Source organism: Furipterus horrens, unplaced genomic scaffold (genome assembly GCF_987537825.1).
Source record: "Furipterus horrens unplaced genomic scaffold, mFurHor1.1.pri manual_scaffold_5, whole genome shotgun sequence".
In the NCBI taxonomy this organism is placed as follows: domain Eukaryota; kingdom Metazoa; phylum Chordata; class Mammalia; order Chiroptera; family Furipteridae; genus Furipterus; species Furipterus horrens.
In genome coordinates, this window is record NW_028327175.1 from 121,583,795 (window position 1) to 121,602,684 (window position 18,890).

General features: G+C 41.9%; 1 protein-coding gene across 6 annotated transcripts; it reads right to left on the minus strand.

Annotated features, from left to right (window-relative positions):
- Positions 1 to 203: 203 nt before the first annotated feature.
- Positions 204 to 11,235, minus strand: TMEM219 (transmembrane protein 219). Of its 6 annotated transcripts, none has more exons than XM_090277561.1 (6): positions 11,215 to 11,235; positions 9,295 to 9,496; positions 9,018 to 9,207; positions 3,214 to 3,443; positions 1,666 to 1,835; positions 204 to 304 (listed from the first exon to the last, which is right to left on the minus strand). In XM_090277561.1, the coding sequence occupies exons 1-5, from the start codon at positions 11,220 to 11,222 to the stop codon at positions 1,698 to 1,700; spliced, it is 768 nt and encodes a 255-aa protein (XP_090133687.1). In that variant the 5' UTR covers positions 11,223 to 11,235; the 3' UTR covers positions 204 to 304; positions 1,666 to 1,697. The 6 variants fall into 6 exon arrangements, with proteins under 6 accessions (XP_090133687.1, XP_090133691.1, XP_090133690.1 ...); XM_090277565.1 differs by lacking the exon at positions 11,215 to 11,235 and adding an exon at positions 10,705 to 10,788; XM_090277564.1 differs by lacking the exon at positions 11,215 to 11,235 and adding an exon at positions 10,705 to 10,764 and having other exon boundaries at positions 9,295 to 9,493.
- Positions 11,236 to 18,890: the final 7,655 nt, after the last annotated feature.

The following is an 18,890-nucleotide window of genomic DNA, read 5'->3' on the forward strand; positions in this document are numbered from 1 at the left end:
TCAACGGGCTGAAATTATCAATTTTATTTCATAGGCATAAGGTGGCAGAGCTGGGATCAAAACCAGGTGTTTACCAAGGGCAAGGTACAACTATGGGAATAGCTGCAGTAACTCATGCCCCGTGACAACCTGTATTCCAAACCAGTCTATGTACTCTAAAATTCCCATCTCAATCTAATTCCCAATAAACACACTGGGCAGCATTGGGCAAAAAAATCCTTTTATTTCCCCCAACATTCTAGGTCTCCACTTTCTGTAACATCTCTTCCAACTCAGAACCAAGGCCCTATAAGTTGATTCACACCTGGAGAGAAATAAAATAAGAAAACAAGGCAGGTGAGAAAGCCCTTTGGGGAAGTGCTGGAATGGCTGCAGGAACTGAGGAAAGAGCAGAAGAAATGACAACTAGAGATAGGTACAGGCACTCATCCCAACTGGGATGGCCTCAGGACTCCAGGATCTGCCTGGGGGCAGAAAGTACAGTAGTCCCTCTCTATATCCTGTTCACTTATTGTGGCCTCACTGTATCGCGGGATTTTAAAAAATATTACATTTAATTATCGCAGATTTTTTGCTATATTGCGGGATTTTGTGGTACTGTATACGTATGTTGTTAAAGTTACATAGGTTTAAGAGTGTAGAATAAATGTAAGGTTCCTGCTTTGCCGGGGGGGGGGGTCTAGAACATAATACCCGTGATAAGTGAGGAAACACTGTATTCCTTTTCCAGTCTGTTCAGATCTAAGAAAGGCCTGGTCTCTCCTGCACTCAGCCAGTCTCTTCCACTCAGCACCAGTGGCCCCCATGGCCTGCAGTGTCAAGTCATAGCATCTTAGCCTGGTATCTCAATACCTCATTTCCTGTCTCAAATAATGGTTGCAGCAGTTAGGCCTAGCCCTAAGCAAAATAAGCAAAGTTAATCTTGAACGTCCGGTTCCACTGGCCTTTCAGTGGGCCTGAGCTGTTTCTACTACTTCCATGGTTATGTCCTAGGACACAGCAGCTGGCTGAAGCTGAAGACAATTTAAGAGCTGGATGCACAATATATGACTCATATTGTATAAGACCCATCTGACAGGGTAAGAATATTTTACAGAAGTATTTCTTTTTCCTTAATGAGCTGACACACAAACTAGTTAGCCAACATGTTTCCCAGCCACTGCTACCTTTGTGAGGTTGTGTCCATCTAAAGATCCTCTTAGCAGAATCAACTTTTTCTAAAGGCAATGATGGCTAATGGAAAAGAGACAGAACATGTAAAGTGCCTGGGCACATAGTATGTGTCTAGTAACTGGCATCATCAATCAATTCTTTTGAGCTGTTCAAGATGAATTTTACAAAATCTGCATCATAAAAGTGGGTATTTGAATTTCAGGAAAAAGCAAGACAAACATTATTCACATCCCAGGATACATCATCAAATTTGAACCCTCTTAATTCACCAGTTAGAAAAGCTTGGATGTGAACTAGATTTGTGGGTAAATTTTAAGATCAGAATGTTAACCGAAAGAAGTCAGTCACAAAAGAGTATGTATGATTCCATCTATATAAAGTTCAAAAATAAGTAAAACCAAACCATATTGTTTAGGAATGACTCTATCTCAGTTACAGTTTCCACCCCTACCCCATTCCCTATTCTCACAGGACTGGGGCAAAAAGCCTTACCTGAGAATAAGACAGGAACTAGGCAAGTGCCATCAGAGCCGGGTCCTAGACCAGGAGGACTCCCGGCATGGTTGAAAGCACACAGCAGTGAAAAAGCAGAGAAGGCCACAGAAGAGAAGCAGGAAGGAGCCCAAAACCAGTAGCCTGGAGCCACACAGAGCCAGCTCCTCCTAGGGGTGGGCACGGGGAGGGAAGGAGAAATGAATGAGATGGAGGAGAGAGAATGTCCCTTAGGAAGACATCTTACCCCCAGCCCAAGGCTATGGAGAGAAACCTTCATGGGGAAAAGGGCTCTCCACATCCAGGGAGCAACTAAAGGGGAAATGTTATTTCTATTACACGCTAACTGCCTTCATGGTCTACAAACTGCTTTCTTGCCCAGCCAGCAACCCCCCTAATAATGACTCTATGAGAGTTCACTATTTTCCACATTTTAAAGATGTGCAAGCAGGGCCTGGTCGGAAATCCAGATCTTCTCTGATTCCGAGCTCCCAGGTGATGCTCCTCACCAGCGTCTTTGCAAATGTGAGGGAAGAGTATGCAGCCGGCTCCTGACTGGTCTCTCTTCTCCACTTGGCCAGTCTCCTCCACCCAGCATCAGTGGGCCCCAAGGCCTGCAGTGTCAGGCCTTAGCATCACAGCCTGGTATCACAGTGCCTCATGATCAGGCCCCTGCATCTCTCCTGCCTCCAACCCTAAGTCATTCCTAAGCCCCTCATCATGAAGTGTCCCCAAAGGCTAAACACTTTTCATTCTCTAGGGCTGTGCTCATGCTGGTCCCTTATGCCTGGAATATATTTCCTCTTTCTTGAACCCCTTCTAGTACATTCTCTGCCCGAATCTTCCCCATTCTTCAGGGATCATCCTGGCAGGGCAGAACAAGGCTGGGACTTAAGAGTTGGAAACCCTAGGTCTGCCACTTAAATTAGTTGTGTGGATGGGGACAATTCACTCCCGCTCTCTGAACCTGTTTTTACATCTGTAAAATGGGATAATAACAGCTACCTCAAAAGGCTATTTTAAGATCAAATGAGATAATGAATCTGAAAGCACTCTGTACATTATAAACTACTATACACAGTTTCTTTTTAAATGCTACCATGACTGTGAAACACTCTCCATAAATGTTCAAGTTAAGAGTTAATGGTTCCTTACTCTGTGCTTGAATAACACTTTTTCACATCTCTATGCTAGCAATTAACTTATTATGCCTCCTAGTCTTAATTTCTCTGAGGAGAGGTCATGTTTAATTGTATTTAAAAACAATAGTTAATAGTAATAGCTGTAATTTTCAAGTCTCTATTATGTACCAGGCATTGTACTGAGTACTTTACATTCATTCTCATTTACTTGTTGGAATTAGGAGATAGTATCATGTTTTCTGTTTTACAGATGAGGAAGTGAGGCTCAGACTCAGGTGCTTTTCAAGATCACACAGCCTCCCAGTCAGGATTACAAAGCCTATGTTTTATCTACTAGGTAACATTGCCTTCAAGACACAGCCCAAGGCATGAAGTCTATGAAAGCCTGATAACCTGAAGCTCTTACCAATGTGAGCAGCTTGGTGAGCACAAGACCTTCCTGGCTCCAGACCCTGACACAACCCTCAGCTGTCCTAGGGCTCAGTGTGGCATTTCCTACTCCCTCCTCGAAGCAGGATATGGGTGGCTGGCTGGAGGGCAAAAGTCCTGGAGCAGCACTAAAATATAGGCAGATTCCTGGGGTTCTTTCTGTGGTGATCTGGGCTGTAATGAGGACCCATTCTCCTGCAGAAGATCCTAGGAGAGGCACAGGAGAGGAGATGGAAGAAAATGAAGGGTCAGGTGGGAACCATCCATTTTCAGATTTCTATTCATTTCAAAGGCTTCCTACAGTACCAGATGTTTGGCACTGATTCTATTCAATAAAGTACTCTATATACCATCATTTACATCACTGAAAATATGAAAATAACTGTGTACCAATATAAACAAAAATTAATTCAAATTAGCTTGCAACCAACAAAACAAACACACCAATAATCCCAAGGCTGCAATGAAACTGGGATAGATACAGATTGTCCATGTTAGTTTGTATGAATTAGTTTGTTCTTCTTAAAGAAAGCAGTCTTCTACCAGGCACCAAAATACATGAAAAGGTTCACATCTCAATTTCAAATCAGTGGGACAATAGTGGTCTATTCAGTCAATGGCCTTGGGACAATTTCCATTTGGGAAAAAAAAGTTAGACTCTTATCTCGCACTATAAAATAAAGTCCAGATGTATTACAAACAAACCAAACTAAACAAACTAAAACAAAACAAAGCAATACAAAAACCTAGGCTGTATGGAAGTTCAAGAACCAAGAAATTAAAGAAGTCACATTCATCCAGATGGGTAGGACTGGAGACATGGAACGGGTAGTACCATACTCATGTGTGGTGGATAAAAATCAGGAGGGATACTTTGGGATTGAGGGATCCCAGCCCTACACCAGACCACCCAAGCCAGGGTTCCAGTGCCAGAAAGATAAATCCCCATAACTTCTGGCTGTGAAAACCAGTGGGGGTTGGGGCAGGAGAAGAAACTGCAGGATTCTCAGGCATCTCCTTTTAAAGGGCCCGCATCAGACTTAGGACTTAATGCAGACTCATTCCTTCTGGCTCCAGCACTGGGGAAGCAGCTGGAAGGGCACCACTGGCATACAGGGAGAAACTAAAGTGTCTGGCATCAGGGCGAGTGCCAGGGAACAGCCTCCTCCCAGACAAAACTCTAAAGGCCAGGAAGCAGCCATTGTCCTTTCTCTGAGCCCTCTCCCACAGAGAGCCACAGAACGGCAACACCATACATACCTGAAACCATCAATCTGGTTCACAGAATTTGCCCTGTCCTGGCGATTACCTAAGGCCCCACCTCATCCAAACTACGACTGCACTTTTCTACAACAGGCCATGCTACTAAGACAGGGTGTCAAAGAAGCTCTACCTAATACATAGAAACAAACACGGGGAGGCTGCTAAAGAGGAGACAAAGAAATATGACCTAAATGAAAGAACAGAACAGAACTCTTTAAAAAAAGAACTAAACAAAATGGAGCTCAGCAATCTATCAGATGCAGAGTTCAAAACACTGATTATCGAGATGCTCAAGGAACTCACTGGGTACTTCAACAGCATAAAAAAAGACCCAGGCAGAAATGAAGGTTACACTAAGTGAAATAAATAAAAATTTACAGGAAATCAACAGTGGAGGTGATGATGCTGAGAATCAAATCAATGATTTGGAATATAAGGAAGAAAAAACATGCAATCAGAATAGCAAGGAGAAAAAAGTATCCAAAAAAAACAAGGATAGGGTAAGGAGCCTCTGGGACAACTTCAAACGTACCAACATTCAAATCATAGGGGTGCCAGAAGGAGAAGAGGAAGAGCAAGAAATTGAAAACCTATCTGAAGAAAGAAAACTTCCCTAATTTGGCAAAGGAAATATACATACAAGTCTAGGAAGCACAGAGTCCCAAACAAGCTAGACCCAAAGAGGACCACACCAAGACACATCATGATTAAAATGCCAAAGTTTCAAGATAGAGAATCTTAAAAGCAGCAAGAGAAAAGCAGGGAGTTACCTACAAAGAAGTTCCCGTAAGACTGTCAGGTGATTTCTCAAAAGAAACTTTGCAGGCAAGAAGGGACTAGCAAGAAATATTCAGAGTGATGAAAATCAAGGAGCTACAACCTAGATTGCTCTACCAGCAAAGCTATCATTTAGAATGGAAGGGCAGATAAAGAGATTCCCAGACAAGGTAAAGCTAAAGGAGTTCATCATCACCAAGCCATTATTATATGAAATGTTAAAGGGACTTATTTAAGAAAAAGAACAATAAAATGGCAATAGATTCACAACTATCAACAACTGAATCTTAAATACAAACTAAGCAAACAACCAGAACAGAAATGGAATCATAGATATGGAGATCATTTGGAGGGTTATCACTTGGGAGGCGGAAGAGGGAGAATGGGGGAAAAGGTACAGGCATTAAGAAGTACAAATTGGTAGGTACAGAATAAACAAGGGGATGTTAAGAACTGTATAGGAACTGAACTGGAGTAACTGGAGTAGCCAAAGAACTTACATGCATGACCCATGGACATGAACTAAGGTGGGGGGGGGAGGGCAGTTGCCAGAAGAAATGGGGCGTACTGGATAGAGGGGGGTACAAGGGGAAAAACTGGGACAACTGTAATAGCATAATCAATAAAATATATATTTTTAAATACAAGTAACAGATTGGTTGAAAATACCTATAATAGATTTAATTGGCAAAACGTTTACTATCCATAATGTATAAAAACCTAAAACTCAAGAAGATAGCCTTGGCTGGTGTGGCTCAGTGGATTGAGTGCCAGCCTGCGAACCCAAAGGTTGCCAATTTGATTCCCAATCAGTGCACATGCCTGGGTTGCAGGCTAGGTCTCCACCTGGGGGTGTGCAAGAGGCAACAGGTCAATGTATCCTTTCCACATTGATGTTTCTCTCCTCTCCCTTCCTTCCCTTCTCACTAAAAGTAAATAAATAAAATATTTAAAGAAAAGATAAACACAAAAATAAGCAAAGAATAGAAACAGGAAATTCAGAGAAAATATGAAAATTGCCAATAAACTTATAAGAAGATGCTCAACCTCACTAGCAATCAGAAGAAAGTAAATTAAAACTATCGGGTAATTCCTTTGCCCATTAAACTGGTAAAAATTAAAAAGAATAATAGTGACAAGTTGTTGAAGATGTGGGGAAATGGGCACTCTCAATTGGTGACATCTTTTAGAAGACAATCTGGCTGTTATCTGTTCTTATCTGGGTACAGAGAGGGACTAAGATGCCTACCAAAGTGGCAACTCTGCAGGAGAGGTAGGGGGACTTTTACATCTGCTTTGTACACTTCTGTGCGGTCGGAATCCACAATGTAATGAATTTGTCTGTTTAAAGAAAGAGTATTCAAGGAAAAAAAAAGTGGGGTGCATATCCTTTGACACAGTAATACCACTTATAGAAACTAATCCTAAGGAAAATATTAAAAGAAAAATGCAAAGTATACTAAGATATTTATTGTGATTTCATTTTTTTTTTTTAAGTAGGAAACAATAGAGATGTTTAACAACCGGGAAAGCATTAAAAATGATGGCCTAACTACTTAATGAGTCACTACATCCTTTAAAATAATGCTTTTGTTTTTTTGCACTAATACAAAACACACGATGTCATAAGTGAAAAAAGAGCAATACAACCAGTATATACATAATGACAACTGAGAAACTTACATGTAAAATTTTATAAGTGAACTTCCCTTTTTTCTGTGTACCCAGATCGAAGCAGTCACCAATCTCACACTTCTAATGTCTCTCTCAAACCAGTCACCTTCTCTCAGGGTCCTGTCTTAGCTTAGTTTTTCCCATCATCTTTTTATTGCAACCACCTTCCAACTGGTCTTCCTGCATCTGGACACATTCCTTCCAGATTAAAATCTTTGACTCTCCCCAATGTATTAAACAAAGTCCAACTACCTTGGATTGGCACATGAAACCCTCCATGGGATTCTGAGTGCTTCACCAGGTCTTTACCTACCACGCTCATCAACAATCTTTCCCCTGTACCCCCAGAAGTTCCTAAACATGCCATCAACGGTCCCCCCATCTGCATGCTTTTGTATACTCATAGGCCTACCTCAAAGCTTAGCTCAGGCATTGTATCCTTGGAGAAGCCTGTCTTTACCATCCCTGCTTGACAGACTTCTGAGTACTCCCACTGTACCTACTGTTCTATTTCACACATTGCAAGGTATTTATTTCTGTTCACATCTGTATCCTTACTAGACCACAAGCAACTTGAAATAAAGGTCCGTGTCTTACAGACCTCTGTGTTCCCCATGCTTGGTACATAGTAAGTGCTCATTTCTAATTCTGTCCAAAATAATCCCTGCTGTTACTACTTCATTTCTAACCATTATTTAAAAGACAGGGCTTCTTTGCAGAGGCAAAAAATTGACAAGCTGATCCTAAAATTCATATGGAAATTCAAAGGATAAAGAATAGCCAAAAAAATCTTTAAATAAAAAGAACAAAGTTTGCCCTCGCTGGTGTGGCTCAGTGGATTGAGCGCCAACCTACAAATCAAAAGGCTGCTGGTTCGATTCCCGGTCAGGGCACATGCCTGGGTTAAGGGTTGTTTGGCCCCTGGTAGGAGCGCATATGAGAGGCAACTGATAGGTGTTTCTCTCTCACATCAATGTTTCTCTCCCTCTCTTTCTCTTTCCCTTCCCCTCTCTCTAAAAAAATTAATGAATACAATTAAAAAAATATCATACATAAACTTGTATATGACTGTTCCTAGCAGCATCATTCATAATAGCCAAAAGGTGAAAACAATCCAAATGTCAATTAAATGATGAATGGACAGATAAAATGTGCAACAGTCATACAGTGAATACTATTAAGCAAAAAGAAATGAAGTACTATTATGTGTTACAACATCGATGAACATTACACACATTATGCTAGGTGAAAGAAAGAAGCCAGTCGCAAAAATACATATATGAAATGTTCAGAATAAGCAAATCTATAGAGGCAGGAAGTAGATGAGTTAGTGGTTGCCGAGAGCTGAGAGATTAGGAAAAGAAAAAGGACTGCTATATATCAGACATATTCCTTTATTCTTGCTCTTTGATCACACACATGTACACCTAGACATACAAAGACCTATCTCCCCACATACACATATGTGATTTATAGGAGAATCTTAGAATGATGGTGTTGAAAAACACCTCAGAAGTCAGAGAACTCCACCATTCTCTCCTCCCTCTTCATCTTCCCATTTTTTAGACAAGGAGCCTGAGGCAAAATCTCACACAGGAGTTAATAGAACCCACTGACTCTCTCTCAGTTATCATTTTCCCGGAAGGCTTTAAGCGCTTTGGAAACGGATGATGTCTAATTTATTCTGTATCCTTTGCACATAGAGCTCTGCTAAGCACATAGCAGGCACTAAAGACACGTTTAACTGAACAGAACATGTTTGTTAAGATATCCCTGAGGTAAAAGGTGCCTCTATGAGGAGAAGGCCATAGGAAGGAAGAGGGATGACAAAAAACATTAGGTCAAATCTAGCCCATTTCATCACACCTCCAAGGACAAAATCAAAGAACCCCAGAGCTGGAAGGGAGAGAGAAAACATTTATAGAGAATCTATACAGTGGGCATCGTTTTCACTGTAAGTATTTAGTTGTTATTACAGCAGAAGTGACTACAGCCCAGGAATGTGTCTAAGGTCACCAGGTTGGTGAGTGTTCTGATGTCCAACCCCACAGTCCTCCTTGATCTCACCTTTCAATCCCATCTGACTACCCAGAACCTTGGCTTGGAATGTCTGGGTCTTGTTCCTGTTTGGACCATCTCCGAAGTTCAAGGTGGTCAGCAAGCCCACGATGTGGGACCCATGCCATTCTCCTGTGACTTTCCTAGTCACAGGGCAGAGGGTCAGCTGGCCAAAAGATCTCAAGAAGGAGACCCAGTCCTGTGTGCAAAAGAGAGGTGGGAGAGGTGAGAGATTATCAGCAAGTGCAGGCCTGCGTGGGACAGATTAGCAGGAGGGTATACTCACCTGAGGGATGTCAGGGCTGTGCAGGCCAGTCTTGCGAGTGAGGAGGAAGCCACCAAGGCCCAGGCCAGAAAGGCCAAGAAGCAGCACCATCAAAGTCGCACAGACCAGAGGTGGGTGGTGGGTCAGACAGAGATGCAGGTTGTGCCCTGCCTGGCAGCTGCCCATGGGGAGCAAGGAGGTCTGGGCCTCCACACAAAGTCTGCTGGAGAACAGGAAGGGAGAACTGGACCAGAGCCTGCCAGTCAGAAGGCACTTACCCATTTTACTCAAAGGGAAGCTAAAGCACCAAGACAAGGGACTTGCCCAAGGCCACACAGACAGTGGCAGAGACAGGACAAGAATCCAAGGCTCTTGACTCCAATTGTTTATTTCCCTGCACCACTCAATAAATTTTGTTGCATTCCATTCTGAAGTAAGGCGGCAGTAGAGTGCAGTGCACTGTGCTGGAAAATGGAACTCAAAAAGGAAAATTCTTAAAGGTAGAAATTCAAGAAACAGCTGTTCTGGGGCTAGGGTTTGGCTGCAGAACAGTCCTAGCCAAGAAACCCACTTTGGAGTTAAACTGCTCAATTTGAATCCCCGTCTGCCATTCATTGAGAAAAAAATCAGTCAAACTTTGGAAATTTAAGGATCTGTAAAACTGGAGTTCTAAACCATGTAATGAAGACTAAATGTGGCAGATAAAGCCGTTTGCATAATACTTGGCCATGCAAGAACTCAACAAGTATCCATTTCTTTTCTATTTTTCTGTGTCATATTTATCTTCAAAACCAGGTGAGGCAAAGCAACAATACTGTGGGGAAAATTGAGGCTCGCGGACATTAACATAAGAATGGTAGGGCCGAGGTGTCTCCTGCTTCCAAGTGGAGTGCTTTTTCCTAGGCGAGAAGCAACAGCCTGACAAAAGGAACATCTGGAAAGGGGATGGGGATAGGAGAAGAGCTCCAGAAAAATGGAGGTGTCACAAGTGCTCAGCCCCTGCCCCGCCTCCCGTCCTGGCACTTTTGAAAAGGGGGAAAGAACAGGAAGCGAGAGGGCAGAGGCTAAGGGTCTGCGGCCGACGGTGCCCCAGGGCCTGCCCCGCCCCTAGCCGCCCAGCAGGAACGCTACACACGCATCCCTCCCCGGTCCGGCAGCTACGAGGCCGCCGGCCGCTCGCTCTCACCGCTCAGAGCCGCTCGAGGCCGGGCCCCGGCAACGTCACGCGTGGAGCCGCGGAGGGGCGGGGTCTATGATCCCACCACTACCACCCACGGCGGGGATTCGCATGCGCGGTGCCCCCGCTTGCGGCCGCCTGGCTTCAAATCGGTGTGGGGGTGTACCAAGAGGAAATCCAATGAAGGGGCAAAGGGAAAGAAATAGCTCAGCGCAAGGTGAGTAAAAGGGAAAGAGGCACGGGAACTAACTAACCCCAGAGACGTTGTTAGAACTGTAAGCTCTCCTTCCGCAGAAACTGTGAGGGTACTTCCACTTGATTCTCGTCGCAGGCGTTTTCCTGTTCTAGGCTCCCACCCGCACCAATAGCACGGCCCAGCCGCGCCCAGGTTCCGGGTAAGGACTTAAGTCCGCCCCGGGATGGGGCGCCAGCACTAGGGTTTTGGTCTTCCGGGGGTGTGAACTGCGTTCTTCTCTGAAGCCAAGTAAACGCCTTCACATTGGGTCTGGCCCTTGGCTTTTAGTGACTCTTTTGTAAAAAAAAATTATCACAGGAGGGTATGTTTATTGATTTTAGAGAGAGAGAAAGGAAAGAAAGAAAAAAAAAAAAAACCGATGGGAGAGAGAAACTTCCATCAGTTGTCTTTGTGAACGCCCCCACCGGGATTGAATGCGCAAACTCTTGGTGTATGGAGCCACCGGGCCAGGGCTCGTGACTCCGTAATGAATAGGATCCTACCAGCTGCAAGGCTGCTCAATAGTTACCATCTCATTTCACTCTTGTCCACATTTTGGAGATGAGAACACCGAGGTCCATCTAACCTGAAATAACAGGACAAGTAGAGCCAGAAACTTGGATTCAAACCCTGACTCTGCCCTTGCATAAGCTATAACCATGCTTTTCTGAGGACTGAGTTTATTCCTCTGTTAAAAGAGGGTCATTGTACACACCTCACTGGTTGGCTGGGAAGCTTAGACGAAGTATGGGAAACCATGGGCCCAAATGTCCACTGAGCACACAACCAGCACAGGACAACTACTGTAGAAACAGAATCTGAGTACTAAACTCTGCTGAAGCTTCCTTAAGACAGAGATCATGTCATTTCTATACCACCTCCAAAAGTTTATAGCACAAAGTCATCTCATATGGTCGAATGATATTTGACAAAGGGGCCAAAACCATTCAGTGGGGAAAAAATAATCTTATTAAACAAATGACGTTGGGAAAACTGGATATCCACATATAAAAGAAGGAAGCTAAACCCTTACCTTTACACCATATACAAAAGTTAATTAAAAATGCATGGAAGAACTAAATGAAAGAGCTGAAACTATACAATTTTTAGAAGAAAACATAGGGGGAAAGTTGTATGACATTGGATTTGACACCAGAAGCAAAGACAACAAAAGAAAAAAATAGATAAATTGGACTATGTCAAAATTTAAAACTTCTCTGCAACAGAAGACACAACAGATTGAAAAGGCAACCCAGGAAATGTGAGGAAATATTTGCAAATTTTATATCTGAGAAGGAGTTTATATCTAGAAGATGTAAAGACCAGTCCTGCAACTAAACAACACAAGAAACCAACTTAATTAAAAACTGCACCAAGGACGTGAATAGACATTTCTCCAAAGAAAGATACACAAATGACCGACAACACATGAACAGGTGCTCGATGTCACTAACATGGGAAATGCGAGTCAAAACCACAACTGGTCTCTAGCTCACACCTATTAGGATGATTTTTTTTTTTTTTTAAAGAGGAAAATAGGTGTTGGCAAGGCTGTGGAGAGAGTGGAACCCTTGTGCACCATTGGTGGGAATGTAAAATGGTACAGCCTCTATGGTATATCTTCAAAAAATTAAAAACAGAATTACCTTATTATCCAGTAATTCCACTTTTCAGTATATACCCCCAAGAATTAAAAGTAGGGTTTCAAAGAGATATTTGTATACCCAAAATTATAGCAGCATTGTTCATGAGAACTAAAAGGTGGAAGCAACCCAAGTGTCTATTGACAGAGGACTGGAAAAACAAAATATGCTATATACATACAATGGAATACTATTTAGCCTTAAAAAAGAAGGGCAGCCCTGGCTGGATGGCTCAGTTGTTTGGAGTGTTTTCTGTACACAAAAAGGCTGCAGGTTTGATTTCTGGTCAGGGCACGTACCTAGATTGTGTGTTTGAACCCTGATCAGGGAGTGCATGGGAGGCAACCAATCAATGTTTCTCTCTCACATTGATGTATTTCTCTCTTTCTCTCTCCCTTCCTTTCTTTTAAATTAATAAACATATCCTCAAGTGAGAATTAAAAAAAGAAGCTATGACATCCTGGCACATGGTACAACATGGATGAACCTTTTACAAAGTGCAAAAAGCCAGTCACAAAAAGATAAATATTGAATGATTCCACTTATACGAGGTACCTACAGTAGTCAAATTTACTAAAACAGTAGAATGATGGGAATAGGGACTTATAGTTTAATGGGTTTAGAGTTTGAGTTTTGCAGGATGAAAAGAGTTCTGGAGATGGAAGGTTTGGATAGTTGCAAAACAAGATGAATGTACTTAACAGTACTGAACTATACACTTAAAAATGGTTAAGATGGTAAATTTTATGTTATGTGCATTTTGCTACAATTAAAAATATTTTTTAAGGATATTTTATTGATTATGTTGTTACAGTAATTCCAATTTTTTCTCCTTTACTCCCCTCTGCCTAGTACCCTACTTCCCTCCAGCAATCCCACCCCCCTTAGTTCATGTCTGTGGGATGTGCATATAAGTTCTTTGGCTTCACTCTTTCCTATATTATTCTTAACTTCCCCCTGTCTATTTTGTACCAATCCATTATGCTTCTTAATCCCTGCACCATTTCACCATTTCTCCCCCTTCCCCATCCCAGCTGATAACCCTCCAAATGATCCCCACACTTATGATTCTGTTCCTATTCTGGTTTGCTTAGTTGGATTTTGTTTTTATTTTTTAGATTCAGTTGTTGATATTTGTGAGTTTGTTGTCATTTTAATGTTCATAATTTCAGTCTTCTTTTTCTTAAGTCCCTTTGGCATTTCATATAATAATAGCTTGGTGATGATGAGCTCCTTTAGCTTTACCTAGTCTGGGAAGCAGCTGATCTGCCCTTCCATTCTAAATGATAGCTTTGCTGAATAGAGTAATCTTGGTTGTAAGTCCTTGCTTTTCATCACTTTGAATACTTCTTGCCAGTCCCTTCTTGCCTGCAAAGTTTCTTTTGAGAAATAAGCTGATAGTCTTATAGGCACCCCTTTGTAGGGAACTCTCTGCTTTTCTCTTGTTGCTTTTAAGATTCTCTCTTTATCTTGGACCTTCGGCATTTTAATTATGATGTGTCTTGGTGTAGTCCTTTTAGGGTCTATCTTGTTTGGGACTCTGTGCTTCCTGGACTTGTATGTCTATTTCCTTCACCAAATTTGGGGAGTTTTCCTTCATTATTTTCTCACATAAGCTTTCAATTTCTTGCTCTTCATCTTCTTCTGGCACCGCTATGGTTCAGATGTTGGCATGTTTAGAGTTCTCCCAGAGATTCCTAAACCTCTCCTCGTTTTTTTCAATTCTTGTTTCCTTATTCTGTACTGGTTGTTTTTTCTTCCTTATGTTCCAAATCATTGATTTGAACCCTGGTTTCCTTCCCTTCACCATTGGTTTTGTGTGGATTTTTCTTCATTTCATTTAGCATACCCTTCACTTCTTCCCTCATGCGTTTGCCGTACTTAAGCATATCTGTCAAACCTGTGAGCATCTTTATCCCCAGTGTTTTGAACTCTGTGTCTGTTAGGTTGGCTATCTCCTCATTGCTTAGTTCTCCCACTGGAACCTTGATTTGTTCCCTCTTTTGGGCCATACTTCTCTGTCTCCTCATCTTGACGGGCTCCTGTGTTTGTTTGCCTTTGTGTCTTAGGTAGAGCTGTAGCACCTGCTATGTTGTAAGGGGATTCGTCAGTACAGGGCGACCCGTTTCACCAAGTTGTGGCGCTGTATGTTGGGGAGGGATCTGAGAGGGAACAATGCTTGCTGCTTGCTCAGCACTCGCCCCTTTCTAGGCACTTCTCCCACTTCCATATGGGACTGGCGCCTCTCTAGCTGTTTCCCTGGCTGTTGTTCTGAGTGGATGGGTCTGCAGACATTCTAGGACTGTGGGGTCCCTTTAAACAAGCGGACTCTGCTGAGAGACCAGCAGTTTCTTTCTCCACCCCAACCCCCACTAGTTTGCACAGTCCGAAGCAATGAGTCTTGATTTTCCCCAGCACTGGAACCATGAGCTGCGCAGTCTGGTCTGGTGCTGGGGGTGCTCCCCAGGTGTCTCTCCCTAGTTTTTAAAATATGTGACTGCCATTGTGGCTCAGTGGTTGGAGAATCATCTGGTAACTGAAAGGTTGCAGGTTGGATTCCTGGTCAGGGCATGTGTCTGGGTTGCAGATCCATACCTGGTCTGGGTGCCTACATGTGTGACATCCCCCCTCCCCATCCAGATGTCTGTGATCCCTGGTCCTGGTCCCAGTGTGGATCCCTGGTTTGGGTGTATATAAAGCAACCAATTGATGCTTCTCTCGCATCGCTTTTCTCTTTCTCCCTTCCTCTCTTCCTTCCCCTCTCTCTCTCTCAAAAAGAAAATGAAAATGTCCTTGGAGAGAGGGTGGAATTTATGGCATCTTCTGGAGTATAGTGCGTTTTATAAATGCCAGTGATTGACTTCAATGAAATTCCAAGCATAGGAAGTATTTTCTTCTCAAAGGAAAAATAAAAGTGTGGCTGACAGAGAATTTTAGGATCTAGGAATTGAAAGACACTTAATAATGGAGGAAGTTCAACAACCCTCCCCCCTTTATTTTCCAAATGTTAAACTGATGTCTGGAGAGATTAAGGGACTTGCCCCAAGTCTACCAACCAATGTCTCAGTACCAAATCTAGTCCTTTCCCACTAAATTCTCCTTCTTCAGTCCTGCCAAGAGATCTCTCCTGTAAACCTTCAAAGGTCTCTGCCCATTCACTCAGTTATACCCAGCCCACGCTGGGCCAACTAGGTAGGCTTTCCCTAGTCTTGGTCTAATCTCTCCAGCCAACACCTCAGTTTCTGGAGTAGTATGTCCTTGCAAGCCCCAGGTCTTCCATAGTCTGAGCATATAGTATTCACTCTATAAATATTTGTTGATTGATTTATTAAAAATAGCTTCATACAGACCCACTTCCTGAGAACTCACTAATTTTTAGTCTCATTTTATGGTTGGGAACACGTCTGCCCATGCTTGAATGTTCATGAAATGTAAGTTAAAATACAAAAAAAGTGTATACAGTCAACTACATTTTAGTATCTACTATGGTCCAGTTACAAAATTAATATCCATGCAGCAAAAATTCTGTCAGTGCTTCTAATTAATGACAAGTCTGATTTGTAGAGTAAGATAAGGCATGAAAGTGCTGGTATACAATAGGAAGTCAGCAAATGTGAGTTTCCCCCTTTATTCTTGCCCTGCAGAGTAATTGAGCATATTTGGACAGAAGTTCCTTTAAATGACTCTAATTAATATTTACTTATATAATCAAACCAAGCAATTCTGTGGACCAGTAGAGGTTAGAGAGAAGAACTGCCTCAAGGCCTGAGCATCAGGGTAAATGTATGTGAACAATGTCTTATACCATAAAAAAGAAAAGGTGGTGGTTTGAGTACAAGAGGACACAAAATTGGTTGTGCATTGTAATGCTCCAGCATTATACCAACATTCTGAATTTATCCAACTCATCAGGCTCTCAAGTTAGGTGTTACGGTGACAACCTGCTCCTAGACAGCTTAAATAATTTAACTTAGGGCATGGATAACAGGTAGCAGAAGCTAGCTTATGACTTAAGCCTGACTACAGCCTACAAGTGAGAATCAGAAAGCTGAGGAGGGAATCATCCAGTCCCTTGAAAGGAATCAGGAGAGGGGTTCCTTGGTCATTCCATGGTGATAAATTCCTCTCAGAGCTCTGGACCAGACAGCTTCTTCTTTGACGTTTTCTTCCTTCAAGATTATTGAGACTCAAAACTTTTTGGGGTTAAAGACCCCTTTGAAAATCTGATGAAAGCGTTTCATTCATTCATTCAGTCAGATATTCATTCAATGAACACCTCTGAGTTACAAGACTCTCTTCTATGGGCTGGGAATACAATGACAGACAAAGTATTCAGGATCCCCAGCCTTCTGTAACAACAGTCTACCTACCTGTGGACCCTTTCCCTGGAAAATGCACTTCACCTAAATGTTTACATGCAATTTCAGTCAGTGAAACCTCAGTCCTCTTGAAGCCCATCCTTGTACAAGAGCCCCTATTTATTTAATAAGGTTCCTTCTACCCTAGCTGGACCTCAGTTTTGTGTTTAGTTTTGTATCAGAGTTGCTTGATAAAATTAGTCCTCCTTTCCCCATTTACTATTAATACTTGGTTTTATCCTCTGCTATTCATTTATTCATTCAACCCATTCATTCATTTAGCAAACATTTGAACACTTGTTAAATGTCGGGCACTTGGTTAGGCACTGAGGGAAGTGAAATGAACATCCTTAGTGAAAGAGGCAGATACACAAAGAATTATGATAAAATGTCAAGTTCCATAATAGACAGGTAATAACAGAATATATAAGAACAATAGGTATCATGTACAGAGTGACTTCTAAATGGGTCAAGCATTTAATGGCCTTCAGATGTTATTTTGTTCAATCATGTCAATAACAAAACAAAATGGGCAGTATCCCTGTTCTACAGATGAGAAAACCAAGGCTTAACAATGTTAGGAAACTTGCCTGTGGTTTCCAGCTAGTCAATGGCTACATGTTTATAAACCTGGAATAAGAGATACTTTCTAAAGCAGGACATAAATACAGAAACCATAAATGAAAAACAGATCAACTTAATTATTTGAAATTAAAAGCCTCTATATGATGAAAGACCTCATATAAGTGAGAAGTAGAAGAAAATGACTGACATATATATATTAATAGTCAGGGGGTTAACAGTAGCTAATAAAGTCCCCTCCCTGGGCTACAACTTATATTGAGTAAAATGCACAGATTTTTAAAGTATATTTTATTAATTATGCTATTACAGTTGTCCTAATTTTTCCCCCTTTGGTCCCCTACGCTTGGTAACATCCCCCTCCACTTAGTTTATGTCCATGGATTGTGCATATAAGTTCTTTGGCTTCTCCATTTCCTTCACTATTCTTAACATCCCCCTGTCTATTTTGGAACTACCAATTATTCTTCTTACTCCCTGTACCTTTTCCTCTACTCACCCCCTCCCCACTGAAAACACCCCATATGATCTCCATATTTATGATTCTGTTCCTATTCTAGTTATTTGCTTAGTTTGTTCTTGCTTTTTAGATTCAGTTGTTGATAGTTGTCAGTTGTTGTCATTTTTTTGTTATTTTTAATATGATTTATTGATTATGCTGTTGCAGTTGTCCCAATTTCTTTTCCCTTTGTTCCCCTCCACCCAGTGACCCCCCTCCCTCTAGTTGCCCCCCTCCACTTAGTCCATGCGCATTGGTTGTACATATAGTTCTTCTCAACATCTTCTTCCTGTCTACTCCACTCCCTCCTACTGTGCTTCTTAATTCCTGTACCATCTCCCTCCCTTTCCCCCTTCCCCCTTGCCGCTGACCTCCACCCAAAATGTTCCCCATACCTATAATTCTTTTCCCACTCTCGTTGCCTATTTAGTTTGCCTTTGTTTCGATTCCCTAGCTTCTGTTGTTGGCTGTTGTGATACAGTTTTCATTTTAGCGTTCATAGTTTTGATCCTCTTTCTCCTAAACAAGTCCCTTTAACATTTCACATAACAGTGGTTTGGATCTGATGAACTCCTTCAGTTTTATTTTGTCCTGGAAGCACTATCTCTGAATGGCAGCTTCACTGGATAGAGTAATTGTGGTTTTTGCTTTTCATTACTTTGAATATTTCTTGCCAGTCTCTTCTTGCCTGCAGTTTCTTTTGAGAAATCAGCTGATAGTCTTATTGGGACCCCTTTGTACGTAATTCTCTTCTTCTCTCCTGCTGCTTTTAAGATTCTCTCTTTATCCTTAATTTTTGACATTTCGATTACAATGTGTCTTGGTGTGGTTCTCCCTGAGTCCAGTTTTTTTGGAACTCTCTGTACTTCCTAGACCTGTAAGTCTTATTTCCTTCCTCAAGTTAAGGAAGTTCTGCTTCATTATATTTTTCACATAATTTTTCAATTTCTAGTTCTTCTTCTTCACCTTCTGGCAACCCTATGATTCAGATGTTGGCCTGCTTATAGCTGTCCCATAGGTTTCTGAGCCTCTCCTCATTTTCCTCACTTTTCATTTCCTCTTTCTGCACTGGTTGACTTTCGTTCCTTCCCTATGTTCCTATTTGTTGATTTGATGATCCCTG